General features: G+C 37.6%; 4 protein-coding genes across 5 annotated transcripts; 1 reads left to right on the forward strand and 3 right to left on the reverse strand.

Moving 5' to 3' along the window:
* Positions 674 to 1,938, forward strand: LOC104717057 (fasciclin-like arabinogalactan protein 5). The gene has a single exon (XM_010434569.2). It carries the CDS (start codon positions 890 to 892, stop codon positions 1,748 to 1,750), a length of 861 nt encoding a protein of 286 aa, XP_010432871.1. The 5' UTR covers positions 674 to 889; the 3' UTR covers positions 1,751 to 1,938.
* Positions 2,001 to 4,086, reverse strand: LOC104717058 (selenoprotein H-like). Its single transcript, XM_010434570.2, has 4 exons — positions 3,603 to 4,086; positions 3,007 to 3,103; positions 2,807 to 2,866; positions 2,001 to 2,362 (listed from the first exon to the last, which is right to left on the reverse strand). The coding sequence occupies exons 1-4, from the start codon at positions 3,932 to 3,934 to the stop codon at positions 2,282 to 2,284; spliced, it is 570 nt and encodes a 189-aa protein (XP_010432872.1). The 5' UTR covers positions 3,935 to 4,086; the 3' UTR covers positions 2,001 to 2,281.
* LOC104717060 lies at positions 4,572 to 8,047 on the reverse strand. The gene is made up of 11 exons (XM_010434571.2): positions 7,783 to 8,047; positions 6,973 to 7,386; positions 6,772 to 6,870; positions 6,583 to 6,683; positions 6,422 to 6,493; positions 6,220 to 6,310; positions 5,869 to 5,949; positions 5,429 to 5,488; positions 5,212 to 5,334; positions 5,086 to 5,124; positions 4,572 to 5,014 (listed from the first exon to the last, which is right to left on the reverse strand). Exons 2-11 carry the CDS (start codon positions 7,303 to 7,305, stop codon positions 4,883 to 4,885), a joined length of 1,131 nt encoding a protein of 376 aa, XP_010432873.1. The 5' UTR covers positions 7,306 to 7,386; positions 7,783 to 8,047; the 3' UTR covers positions 4,572 to 4,882.
* On the reverse strand, positions 10,298 to 14,311 carry LOC104717061. Of its 2 annotated transcripts, none has more exons than XM_010434573.2 (15): positions 13,950 to 14,311; positions 13,505 to 13,632; positions 13,326 to 13,397; positions 13,113 to 13,226; positions 12,621 to 12,689; positions 12,479 to 12,535; positions 12,286 to 12,339; positions 12,140 to 12,202; positions 11,987 to 12,049; positions 11,728 to 11,883; positions 11,471 to 11,626; positions 11,272 to 11,352; positions 11,117 to 11,178; positions 10,923 to 11,034; positions 10,298 to 10,606 (listed from the first exon to the last, which is right to left on the reverse strand). In XM_010434573.2, the coding sequence occupies exons 1-14, from the start codon at positions 14,101 to 14,103 to the stop codon at positions 10,956 to 10,958; spliced, it is 1,308 nt and encodes a 435-aa protein (XP_010432875.1). In that variant the 5' UTR covers positions 14,104 to 14,311; the 3' UTR covers positions 10,298 to 10,606; positions 10,923 to 10,955. The 2 variants fall into 2 exon arrangements, with proteins under 2 accessions (XP_010432875.1, XP_010432874.1); XM_010434572.2 differs by having other exon boundaries at positions 10,923 to 11,037.

The following is a 14,575-nucleotide window of genomic DNA, read 5'->3' on the forward strand; positions in this document are numbered from 1 at the left end:
TTGTTGCAAAAACAAATGTTCAACCTACCACACACACTGAAAAAGTCGTTTGGCTATCATTTCCATATCATGTTGATATTTATTTTAGAAATGGATGATTAAAACTTCTTTGGATTATATACATGCGGCATTAACTGTGAAAACCTCCTTGACGTAAATCATTTATTAAATGTTTTGAAAACGATATATATTGACATATTGTGAACATATTAGCAAATTGACGTTTATTTATTACTGTCATTTTCACGGGGTTTTATTAAATTCTATATTTTTTTTTCTCCAAAATATTTTATGTTTTTTTTTTAGAAAATAGTTATCTTTTGTTCTTGGACTTTTTCCTATTCACAATCTACCATTTCTTGTTTATAGTTTATTTTAGCTTCCAAGGCAATTCTTAATTATGAGCATGAATATTGATCGATGCCTGAAGTATCCAAAAAAGTTTATATTAAGTGATGAGTTGTAATTTTCTAGCTGAAAGTAAAAATTGTGTTTAACCATCATTGTCAAACTTCTGATCAGATTGTAAACGAAATGACAAATTTTATTGCAATGGTAAAATCATCTAATAAAATTGCAAGTTACATCATTTTTAATTTAGTCTCTTTCACACAAAAGAAAACCATTCTTCCATTTTCATAGAGCACTTGTTAAAGCTAAACCATATACCAAATTAGCCGTCAGATAATTAAATTCTCAATGGCCAAGTCTTTAGTTTATTACACTCTAAAAATAGAAGAGTAGACTTAGCTCACCAAAAAGACTAGTTCAGATTTAGTACCAGAGAAAATCTCTCCTTTTAACCCCACTCTTCTACAACTTCCTCACTTCCCCTGCATAAATACCAAACGAGTGAAGCCATTGAGGTTTAGCAGAGAGAACACACAAGATGGGTCTCAATGCCTCCCTTTCTCTCTTCTCCCTCACCATCTTACTTGTCTTCTCTAAGGTCGTTACAGCGGATAACATCACGCTGGCCTTTGAGAAATACTCCAATTTCAGCACCATGAGCAACCTCTTCACCCAGACTAAACTCACTGTACCCATCAGCAAATACCAAACCATAACCGTGCTCGCTGTTAGCAACGATGCTATCAGCTCCATCACAAACAGATCCGACGTTGAGCTCAAGAACATCCTCATGACTCATGTTATTCTTGACTACTACGATGAGCTCAAGCTTCAGGGGATGAGGGAGAAGAGCATAATGCTTACTACCTTATACCAGACCACCGGTTTGGGAGAAGAGATGAATGGTTTCTTGAACGTTACCAAATTGGAAGGAAGAGTTTACTTTGGATCAGCAGTGAAGAATTCACCTTTAAACGCTGAGTATGTCTCAACTGTGTACCACAATCCATATAACCTTTCTATAATTGAGATTAGCATGCCAATCGTGGCTCCTGGACTCAGCCTTGCAGTATTACCACCTCCACCACCACCCGTTCCTATAGTTCCATCTCCATCTCCATCTCCCATAGATGCTTCAATGGTTCCTGCTCCATCTCCCATGGTGAATGCTACAACAGCACCAGGACCAGCTGCTGATGCCTCAGATACTGTTGTCCCAAAAACTACACCTACAACAGACACACCGGAGGCTGATTCACCTGCTCCTGCTCCAACCGCAGATAATGAGAAAATTGAAGCTGCTGATAAAGCTAAACCATCTTCTTCTGCTTGTAAGGCTGGTTCGAGATTTGAACTCATTCTCTTGCTAGCATTTTTCGCTAGCTTTGCTGGGTTCTAAGATAAGTGATGTGGGTTGAAGACAATAATGGTAGGTGAGATTCAAAACAATTTTTCCGTAGCGTTTTTTAACCAAGAAGAGGGACACGACCACTGGAAGTGAAAAATTTAAGTGTAATGAACTTTCTACTTCTCATGCATTGTATCTATCAGCCATTTTGAATGCAAATGTGATATTTGTTTGCCCTATTGATTTTGTAACGCATTTCTAAGTGTGTTAGAAGTTAGACCATACTTTTAACCAATGCAAAGAACGTTAAAACCATGCATGATCCCAACAACAAAGAAACGCTTCTGCATCGTTTTGCCTCAAGAAACAAGATGAATACGAGTTAATCCCAAAAACTACACGGATCATCTTCTATCAACCAAAACAACGAGACTGCACTTACAGTGCTCATACCAAAACAATAAAACTGAACCTAATAAATCTGACATTGCTCTAGAAAGTCTTCTATGGCGTCCTAATTGATTAAACTGAGGCTAAGCAGAACAAAGAACAGATTCAGCACAAGAAGAGCATAATTGTCTCTTATTTGATCTTCTTTATGATGTCCTCGATGACTTCTTCCATATCAAGTGCTTTCATTGGTGCAAATGGACGTTTCATCTCCTACATAATGAGATAAACATAACCTTCAGTTTTTTTCTTTTCTTTCTGAATTTAGATCGAAAGGCAAAAACATATTCATAATGTATACTCAAAGTAACACAATGAAATTCTATTAACAAAATATGTTACCAAACTAAACTGCCTCAGTATTTTTTTCTTGTTTCAGATTAGCATTCAACATGCCCCTATTAAATGTAAACGACAAAGACCAACTCACGATGTTCCTAAATGTCATTCCTGATGACTTGTTACAAGAAAGTATCAATTTCGTAATGAATAAGGATCTAGAGTTGATTTTCACTCTCATATTATATATGTGCGTCTAAAGCAAGTGGTGTTACGAAGTTAGTATTAACAATAAACCTTAGTCAAACGGAACAAATTTCACACAGAAGTGAGACAAATTGAGATATGTTTTCAAAGAATTAGAACAGAGTGTTTTACCAAAAGACTGATGAATGTTTCGCCACCTTCCTCCCGGATCTCAAAGCAACCCCGCCTTGGCTATTCGAGCACATCAAAAGAGATAATTAGCAGACGGAGAAGAAAGTTTTATCGAGTATAATACAATGTGACAAACATGATCTAACATAATTGTCAATAGCGACCAGTCATGACAACACATTCTGAAGTAAAAGATTTACCTTTTCAGGATTCAGAGTCACCGTGCAGCCAGTAACAGCTCCCTCCAGACCTTCCTTCACCTGAATAGCCCTTGTCTTGAACGCATTGCATTGTTTACTTCAACAACATAACAAAAAGAAACCTCTGTGAGATAAGAAGACAAAAAGCACCAGAAACAAATCCTAGTTTTCTCCATTTTCAGAAGGAACATGTCCTAATAACACATTTCAATTAAGGTTAAGCTAGACAAGAAGAGAACATAAATCATATAGTAAGCTCCCCTCTTCATAAAAGGTGGAAAACACAATGCGAGCAAAACAAAAAGCGTTTCATCTTCATTTGCCCCAGCTTATACTATACGAAACCACTAATCAGTAATCACTGATACGAAAACTTATGCAGAATCGAGAAGAAACCCTAATAATGGAGAAATAGAAAACCCTAGCTTCTACAGGGACACAAAAGTCTCACCAGACTGTTCAATAACATCAAAAGTTACAACCTTTTAGCTTCAATTTCAAGGAGTATACCTAAATTTCCACTCTTACGAGTCCCTCCAAATTCTCATGAAACCTAAAGACAACACAAAAATCGAAACTTTATACAAAGTGTTTACCAGTGCTCTATGACAATCTTCGTTTTCGTTGGGTCCTCAACCTCTGGCTCTGGCTCTGCCTCTTCCTCTTCTTCCTTCTCAACTTCCTCAACTGCTTCGTCTTCCTTCTTTCCCTTCTTCGCTTTTCCAGTCTCAATCGTTGGCTTCTTCCTCTTCGCCTTCTTCGGCGAGGCAACCTTCACCGGATTAGGAGCGGATCCAGCCGCTTTAGCACCGTTTTGTTGAGTCTCACTTCGAGTTCGACGACCCATGCTCCGAGTCACTCTAGACGACGCCGTCGTTAAAGGTTTCGCCTTTTCTTCTCCATCGGTCTTACTCTTTTTCGGCGGCATCGTACGGACAAGTGACAACAACAACAGCAAGCAAACAGGGTTTGGTCGAAAACAATCTTCTTCTCCGTTCGCAACTTTTAAGAACTTCTGAGTTCTGATGTTGGTCTCTCTCTCTCTCTCTCTCGCTCTCTCTTACCGCTCTTTCTTACTTTTTCGCTGATTGATTTGGATGAACGGTTTAGATTAATCCTCTTGTGTTTGCTTTTTTAACCTTCGGAAAGTAATCTGAATGAACGGTAGCGATTTAATTTACGAGGGTTATAATGTTTGACTTTGACTGTTCGGTTGCACGAGCGACAAGTATGATCATCTCAAGGTGGCTAGTGTTTTGCTTCTAAAGGCCACAACTACTTGCCGTTTTGATGTGGTGATAGAATGATTTTTTTTTTGATTCCAGTTAATCAGTTATTATAAATTGAAACTTTTTATTTAATAAGTTTTGTTAAGAAATATTGATTTTTTTCTGATTCACAAACTAAGATAAAATCTAAAAGTAACTTTAGTCTTTGTAAACTTTTCGCTTTTAATGCTTTTTGGTCACTAAAAACTTTAACAGAGATTTTACTTATCTTTAATGATGATTAAAATATATACTGAAATTAAAAATATCCCCCAATCTAAAAGTTTACCCTACCAAAACAAAGAATATAAATTTAATATATGGCGATTGTTGAAAGTATATGAATTTAGCATCTAAAGAGACATTACTAATTTAATCGCAATACAAAGTTGCAAGTAAGATGCTAGCACGCTAATGCTTGTTAACCATAAACAAAATCAAAAACACCAAAGCAGTTCTTGTTCTTGTCTGTGCCAGGCTCAAAACCAACTTTAAATCACAGCAATATGAACGGTCCGAGTATTTATCACAAGGCACAAGGCGGATGCTTTGGTTAAGAGCCTTAACAAAGACCAAAACAGGAGATTAGAGAGGATCCGATAAGCCTTTCAAACCAGCGAGGTGTAGTTAGGGAAGAGGTACATCAGCCGGTTCAGAGTTTCAGGATTAAACTTCCGAGCAAATAGATAACACGGACGTTGCTCTCCTTTCCATAGACACGGCTTTACTGTCGTCACTTTCTGCATAGAGGATGTTTATGGATCAGTAACAGAAGAATCATGGTAATAAGAAGAAGGCTCATGTGTTTTACCTTTAAATCGCTTGTGACATGGTAAGCAAGTTGGATGGACTGCATATCAGATCAAAACCGCAAATTAAGATCGCAGATAAGAAAAATCTAACTGAGCTGATTGAGAAAGTGAAGAACAAGAGGAACCTTGATTTTCCTGATGAGGTAAGGAGTGATGTCTCTTGCATTGTACAGTTTCGGATGCCATTTTCCCTCAGACCAATCGACATGTGTGACCGACCAGTTTGCTATTCCCTCTGGATCAATCATCTGAAAGAAAGAGACCATGATAAAGTTGGAGTCAAGTGAGTAGTTTAAGGCTTAATGGTAATAAGAGGAAGACGCAAGCAAGCAGTACACTGACATTGAAAAGAGTTGGGAAATAATGTTCGTCCGCATAGCAGTTGCGTCCTTCCATATTCGGCTGCGAAAGAAAATATCAGTAGTTCAGGAAAATGCCGCTTGATTATAAAAATGCTCACCACATTCTAACATGTCTCAATATCCTACCATATCGTCTCTATGCTATAAAGAAAGGAAAACACATGGGTGTTGTTTGAACATCACACAGCATGACCACCATGTCAATAAGCTACATCTCAATGGCTAGATCACTGTCTAACTTGACTAGATGACTTAGTTTGATCACCAAATATGCAGAACACAAATAAATATAATGGGAGAATTGCAGAATAAAGTGTCACCAGATAGAGAATATTCGGACATACTACAAGATACGGCCTGGCTTCTTAATATCAACTAGCATGTGAATATGAGAACGCATGAAATAGAAGGCTTGCTTACCCTACAATAAAGCTTGAATTTTGTGTAGTAAAGACTGTCCGCCATGACGACTATAGCATGTCTCCTCTTCATTGAAAACCACTGAAAAAGATGATTATCAAGACGCACAAGAAGATATCAAGCTTCAAATAAAAATCAACTGGAAAAGAATTAATCAGGAATAAGAAGTAAAGGGAGGGATGATAAAGATAGCATAAAGAAAAAAAAATGTCACATCCATGACTACAATAAAACATGACCATTATTTTTGTCTGAACTGTAAAATCCCTTCTACAAACTTCTTATATAAACACTTTGCAGGAAGAAGAAAGGGGAAAATATGATATCTTCACACATAACACAAACGCATACCTGTGAGCCTTTCCGAAAATCCTTCTTTTCAACCTCCGGCAGCATACGTTGTGAATACCGACCAGATCCATGTGGTCCAGGATCCTCAAAACTGAGAATATGCAAGATGAAGATACTTAACACCAGAGAAGACGGGATGACAGCAAGACATCAAACAGATTCAACAGCATGAGTAAACTGTAAGCATAATAAAACAACTTACCAATCAATGAAGCTGAGATTAGCGAACATCAAGTGATTATAGATATAGTTAAAGTCGAATAGCGGTACACAACTGCCAAAGAAGATGGTAAGGGTAGGATTATTTAAGCATTCATAAAGACCTTAGGATATTTAATATCAAAGAGACGATGATTCAATCACCTATCTGAAAGCAACACAAAGTGTTGATTATCAGGATCAACGAGAGCATGAGCTAATAGCCTTCTTTCTGCATCAACCATGGATATCTGACCCCAAGAAACCTGCACAAGATTAACATAAAAAAGCTACCTCACAACTAATAACAAAAATCACAAAACCGACGATATTGGTGTAGTCAGTCTCATTTACCTTATGACTGTGAATATCTCGACCAACAAAATAGCTGCTTGCATGTACGGGGCTTTTCTTTGACGCGTGCACATAGATTGTATATTTGTCCTCATGACCCTGAGTCAACAAAACCCCTCATTCCGTCATACGTTTGACAAAGTTACATCTCTAAAGAAACTCAACCTGATTAAAAGGGAAATTTTAACGAGAAAATCTTACACGGAGGAACATCTCCCAAAGAGGCTCAAAAGGCAGCGGTCCAGGTGTTAAGAACATGAAGGCTATCTTAGGATTCTTTATCTTAGATTGAGGTAGGTTCAGAATTTCATTCATCACAACTTGAGCAGCAGCTTCACTGTCAGTCAATTCCCTCGAAGGCACAAACAAAAACTGTTGGTATAAGGGACATCCAGGACCAGAAAACATGTAGCACGCCACAGAATTCCGGGGAGGATAAACGAATGCGGTGATGACAACAACCGCAACCAGAACAACTAAAGTGATAATCCATCTCGGGCCTTTAAAAGGAGGCCTTTGACGAGACTCTGACATGACCACCGCTTTTATCTCTTAAGCTACCACCGTTTGAAGTATCAAAATCATCTTCTTAAACTATCTCACTCTTCAGAATCCCTGAAAAACACATTAATCATGGAGGGAGAGCTCATAAGGTATCTCTAATTATATAGGGATTGAGCAAGAGACAAGAGATACTGTGAACAATGTAGAAATACACAGCTTAATCCAGATTCAATTTTGTCAAAACAGAACATCTCTAAGCAATGAAATATACAAAACCACTAAATATAAGAGTCAGTTCCTTTAATCGGAAAAGGTGAAACCGGAATTTGAAATTCAAAATTCTGATGCGCGTGGTGGCTAAGAAGATCATATCACTATTCGTCGTCAAATTTAAGGTAGACACAGAAACTGGCCAAAGCGTAATATAAATCATATTTGCAGCTCTCTGAAACAACAACACAAACAAAAAGGAGCGTAAGGAGAAGACGAAAAAGCAAAAGATCGAACCATAAAAAAACCACCGGTGGCGCAAACCCGCCGCCACGGCACTTGGCGGAATAGGCGGAGATACGAAAGAAACAACTGCAGAGAAGCGATTAGGATTCCCTCGAAGAGAATCTGAAGATCGAAGAATCTTCTCAGTCCCTAATCTCCCCCACACAAATCCAAAGCGCCTCTCTCTCTGTCTCTGTCTCTCTCTCTCTCTCTCTCTCTCTAAGCACTAGAAACGGTCACTGTAGCTCCAAATGAGGAACGAACGGACTTCTCTTTTTTTCAATTTTTTCAATTAACTAATTGTTTTTTTTTTAGGGAACTCCATAATCCTTTAGTGTATTAGTAAAATTTTATTTGTTTCTTTTTTTTTTGATTAATTAATAATCCTCCTTCTATATTAATTTGTTGGTAATTAAACTTCAAAATTTAACTCATATTTAATGTTAAATAGGGATAAATTAATGAGAAGAAAAATACAGCTCTTTTGGAGAAAAGGGAGATTATTTCAATCCAATAACTCATATTTTTTCTGTTTCATAATATAGAATGTTTAGAGAAGTATTTTTGTTTCACAATATAAAATGTTTACAACTTTCTATACAATTTTTAGAATAATTTTGTATTTTATATTATGCAATATTGTTTATGATTGGTTAAACTTTGTAAAAGTAACTATATTTTAATTATGAAACCAAGAGAATATTTAACTGAATAATATGTTGTGTAAATTAATTTGAAACACGACAAATGTGCAATGCAAATATATTTTTATAAACTAGTTTAAGGACGTCGTATTCTGCGCTTCACGCACAAAGCACCCCGTTATCATTAATCCCACCGGAGACATAAACGGCAAAGCGTTTGCAGTGAAAACTGGAAAGACTAGATACAACAAACTGCGCTGACGACTGATGAAACTAGATAGATACTACAGGCATTTAAGCTTTTAAAATATAACAAGAGATTTTATAAATCTAAATGTAGAAACACAAAATTAAGGAAGCCAGCTATGCCCATGCATGGAGGTTGATAACAAAAACAAAGGAGTCATGAAGATCCCTAGCTAAAAGGAAAAACCCAAAAAATAAAAAGAGCAAAGAAATACTAGAAAACGGGACCAAGAGTAGCAAATAACACCATGTTTGAAACATGATAATTTCAACCAAAGAGACGCTCCATTATGAAATCAGAATTTTCATTAAAGTAGTCGATAATACGCTTGGTGGCTTCACACACTCGGCCAGAGGCGTAGTACTCCGTATGCATATCAAAATAGTAGTCAACCTGATCAGATCCCTCTGCATTCACTACCTTGTTGCTGCTACCGCTACCAAACCCTATATTTTTCAACTTCTCTGCAACAGCAATGAGCGTCGGAAAGTTTGCTCTTTTAAGTATAGAGCTTCCCGCAGTCGCACGGTCCTCCTGCAAAATCCTAAAATACTCTGGCTTGTCAGTTTTCTTGATTGCTTGATCTGCTTTTTCCCAATTGCTTACTTCAGTTGCTAACTCGGGAGCTTCGAGAACAGGGGATCCACCATAAACAAGATATTGTTCGACAACAAGATACCCTGCCATGTCTGTCCACGAAAGGATTTTAGCAACATAGAAACAAACCTCAGTGAAAAGACCGCAGCATTTGAAGGAATCGCCTTTGAGACATCAATGATCACTAGGTAACCCAAGATAGCAATCGCCTTTGAGACATCAATGATATCTGGTGGGACGGTTAAACCATTTCTCGCGGCATTTGGAGGAATCTTAATGATTCTCAATCTCCTACCCATCGAACGAACAGCAGCTTGAAGCTCTTCTGCGATTCCCGGCAATAAGCAGCAGATCCCTCCGAGGTAATAGGTTGCTCTTTGGTCTCTATTGGTGGAGGGAAATTTCTTTGCACACTCTAGATTCATCTCGAAGGCTAAGTAAGAGTTGTTGCCTATCGGAGATGGATCAGGAAGAATCATATCTACTTCCTTCTCAATGGATCTCTTCCGCTTCACATTCGTCCTCATTATCTTTTCTTGCTCGTTGGGATTTGCCATTTTTGCACCAAGTTACTGTGACTTTGGGGTGTTACTTGTTAGAGGAAGAGGAAGTGGAAGTGGAAGTGGCGATGTTTATATACAAGAAAACTTAGGTAGAACCGTGGAAATGTTAAAACTGCCTTTAAGACAGCTGCATGCCTCTTTTCTTTACTCAAATCAAGTCCCAATACTTTCTTTTTTTCATTAATCAAATTCCCAATACTTGTTGTTAGCCTTTCGACTACTTTATTTGATGATGAATTGTTAGTCCCAATATCTCTATCTATCTAAGCGCAAGAAACTGTCACCGTGGCTCTCTAATTGAGGAAAGAACGGGCTTCTCTCTTTTTTTAAATTTTCAACTAAAAGTATTTTTTGTTTTGGTGTATTTATTATATACAAACGTTTCACTTTGTGAGAATATAAATTTGATGATGAGAAAGAACCATGTTAGAGTTTAATGGTAAAACAAGATAAGAAATCTTATGAATATGCAAAAATATAACTTGAAGAGAAATTAGATATATATCGCAATATATCCACGTGAAATGAAAAAAAAAATACACTAAATACACCAAGCTTTGCTAGATTTTCTCTAGAAATGTTAATCTTCTGTGTAAAATACTGAATTTTTTTTTGTCCAAAACAGTACAAAATAATAAAGGAAAGAAGTCAACACTTTCGCACAAAGAGCCTCTATATCATACACTGATACACCAACTCGAGGCTTTTCCCTTCACTCAACAAGCAACCCGTCCGGTGAGCTGACCTTAGAACAGTCCACAACAAAGGCGTTTTAACCTCATGACCTGGGAGCGATAACAAGCAATGGATTCAGAAACCATGAGTATAAAAGCAAGCAACACATAATCACCTAATGCTGCACACAGATCTTATCTAGATGTCAGATATTCAAGCCAGGTAAGCGACAATCGATGATCCGAGTTTGCCTCTGTTACTAACACTACATACTTGTTTCTTCACACAAACTAGACTACATGATTTCCTCTGAGGCCGGAAGCTAGAAAACTCATAACTACAATACTTTGAAGAGAGAAGATGTTCCTCAAGTAGTCTACTCAGTAGGGTATATATCAAGCAAAAATATAAAACGTGAGAGTGTACCTCGACTATTTTGAGTGCGCGGAACAATGAATTTCACTTGTCAGTGTGGCCCCTTTTGGCCTTACGACGGCCATGATGGTGAGGGTGTTTAACAGGTATCTTTGTCTTTTTGCTGCTATAAACAATAATATGAGATATATCTATGATTAAGAATATTATGTAAAACAACTAAATGGGCTAATTAGGAGACTTGCCAGAAGAGAGAACAGAGCACTCTGTAAGCAATGAAGATGGGTAATGCCAATAATGCAGAGGCCTACAGTGGATAGATTTTCGATTTTAAGTTAGAGAGGCAACAAATAAATCATGCAGTCTCAGAATACGTTCTAGAAGAAAGTAAGGCATATACCGCAAACCAAACAAACTCATTGGTAGCAAAAGGCTCCGTCAGCTCATGGTTTTTCAGTTTTCGTTCGACATGGGCTTGGACCTTCACAGATAAACATATAGATTTTAGCTTTAAAAGTCGAGCATACTTGTTGATGAATTTAAGAAGTGGAATAACTCAGATATATATTTATAATATGCACAAGGTTTCGGTTTCAGACCTGATGGTGATAAGTTGTGGCGGATTCAAGGAACTCTTTATAGACTATGATCACCTTGGTTGTGTAAGGTTTCATTGCAACCTTCATTTTATCAACATGTGGTTTTGTGGTCGTTGCCACTTGGTCAACATATGGCTTGCTGAACTTTTTGGCCTCCTGGAGATTGTAACAAGCATTAAGTTAACATCCATAAATATTAGCTGACTAATGTGTACCAGACCTATCAGTAAAAGAATAAACTAATAAAGACATAATACCTGATAATAGGGGTCTACGAATTCTTGAACCGTGGCAATGTGAGGGGAAACAGCACTCTTTGATGCATGGTAAGCCTCTTTAGCTTTGGTGGATAGTGTTCGGACGTGTGGCTCAACATGTGTACTAACGGTTTCTTTGATGGCTGGAATATATTTCTGTAAGAAGTGTCATAAAACATAGTATATATGAGCCAATTACAGGCATTCAGTTAATGGCAGAGAAATTTCGTCCCAAATATTTTGCCGATAAGATGCTTACAGTTTTAACATTTTCCACATGTGGTTCAGCCCACTTCTCAGCGTGAGCTTTTGCTTCCGTCACCTAATCAATAATAAGTTAAAACTTCATTAGCCAGATGCTCTCATACTGTTTAGAGGTATAAATATCAATAGGACAGAATTGAAATAGCACCTTTAGAATTACTATCTCCACAGCAGGTTTCCCATGGGCCTCCCAATGTGTCCCGGTATAAGTCTATGAGTACATGAAATTTCCCATGTTAGTTGTGGGCAAAACTGCTATGTTACAAAACAGTAAAAAGGCAACAATAACCTTACCTGAAATTTATACCAGTGAACAGCAAGCCAAGGGGGAAGCCACGAACCATGAGCCTGAGTATATAAAACAATTGACATTAGCTTTTTGCTGAATTCCGACTTTCAGGCTCTGCTAATTTCCCAAACAATGAAAAATATAATACTATAAAAAGCTTCAGAGACAGCCAAATGGAAAGCTGTGTCAAACTAATACCTCCAGCAGTTCCTTAGCCTTTGTGGTTGCTTCAAGCTTTGTACTCAACATTTCTTCCTGAAATTTAAAATTTGGATTAAGCTTATATGTGAGGCAGAAACCAAAAGCGTAGGAAATCCAATTTTTTAAGAGGGTAGGGTACCTCAGCTATCTTAATAGCCCGTTCAAGTTTACCAATTTTGTTCTTCTGCTCTTCATTTGTCTTCTGAAGCTGCAAGACATCAGATACTACAATTAAACATCTTCAGGACAATACTATAAGAATTGACTATCCAAAAGTACATATCCATAAAAGCATGGTCGATGGTATAGTAAGAGGGATCAGATTGCATCATGAAACTTGTTCTGAAGAACTCCCATACAACTCAAGCTCGAATTTAGATCAAACACAAGTATCAAATAATGCAAGGATCTGTCCTAAGGAGTTCTAATATAGCTGAGAGAGGAAACTGCAATGGTAATATCATAGCATAAATGACGATGCTTAGAGCATGAAGATATTTTAAACTCAACCTTAAACAAAGTCTAGCTAAAGCTGAGATTTAAAAAAAAAAAAAACGTAACTTAGCATTCACCATGTCTCTAATGGAACTGTGTAAAGAGAAAATGAAACAAGGGATGTAAAGAGACATACTTTGTCAAGGCTGGAGTTAAGTTCACTAAGTTTTTTCTCTGCTTCATTAGTCCGAGCTTCTGTGGAATCTTTCTCCTTGTTCTTTTGCTCCAAAAAGTTCTTGAGTACCTCTACCTGAATGACAGAAGTAGCATCACAAAAAAAAAAAATCAGATTCCGTGTGCAAATTCTAGAGTATAAAACAGATACAGTTCTTAAACACAAAAGTCTCACCTGCTTCTCTAATTCAGCAGCTCGTGCTTGAGCCTTTCCCAATTGTTTTGCAGAATCTGATGATCCCTTTTTCTGGAGAGGAGTGAAAACATACAGATCACATGTAAGCCAAATATGTCCAACAATTTACGACACGTTCAAAACAAGTAGGCGAAATTGAAACCATATTAGATCCATACTTGTAGTGATGAGACTTCAGTCTGCAAAGAAGCAATCTTGTCTTCCTTTTCTTTAAGAAGTTTCTCCTTCTCTGCTACTAACACGTCTTTGCCCTTAACTTCCCGGGTTTTCTCATCGATTTGGGACTCTTCACAACAAAGCAAAACGAAAACATAAAAGCTCATAAACCAAAACTTGCATCATTCACCAAATAAACAAGGGCTAAATGTTAAAACCATAACAAGCAATTCGACATTGGCCAAAGGTATAAGTTTAAAAGATTCACAAATCTGAAATCGATCCAAAAACTACCAGCTTTAAGTCAATGCGAAACACATTTAAGTACAGTAGTTGAAACAGTAAAATTCCGATTTCAATACGAATCTAAGTCAAAATAAAAATTAAAACTTTGCAAATTTCGATCAGAGGGAAAGAGTATGAAACAATGCAAAGTCGCTAACTAACCTAAGGCACGGATCTTGGCATTGAGCTGATCCAGTTGGATCTTAGAGGAGCCATCATTGGATCCAGCAACCTCATCAGCAGCATCGGCGAAGACGGTGGTGGTGAAAACCAAAGCAAGAAGTAAGAAAGCCACGAGCTTCGCGGCCGCCGTCATGTCTGTAGATTTAACACCACCGTCGCGTCAATCAACGAAAAAGGGACGGAGATTCCAAACAAAAAAAAGAGATACGTTTCCTCTCTCTCTGGGTCTCACGATCTCTCTCTCTCTCTCTCACTGTTACTCTATATATATAGTTACGAATGAAGGTCTCTGTGTGTTTAGAGAGAGAGAGAGAGAGAGAGAGAGAGAGAGGTTTTGTGTTGACGACGTGAAAGCTTTATTATGCCTTCGTGGGTATGTCGTGACCGACGAGGACACGCGGCATTCATCGGATACACATTAATGACGTGGCACAGATCTAAACGTTGATATTTATTTTGTTTGGGTTAAAAATATGACAACCAATTTTACCAGTCGATATTAATGTCGTATTCAAAGTAGTAGTACACTTAACTTAAGTGATCTGATCAGATCAGATCTCAACTATTAGTAATGATTTTTTTCAGCTAGTTGCCGATGAGTAACA

Source organism: Camelina sativa, chromosome 10, assembly GCF_000633955.1.
Source record: "Camelina sativa cultivar DH55 chromosome 10, Cs, whole genome shotgun sequence".
Classification (NCBI taxonomy): Eukaryota; Viridiplantae; Streptophyta; class Magnoliopsida; order Brassicales; family Brassicaceae; genus Camelina; species Camelina sativa.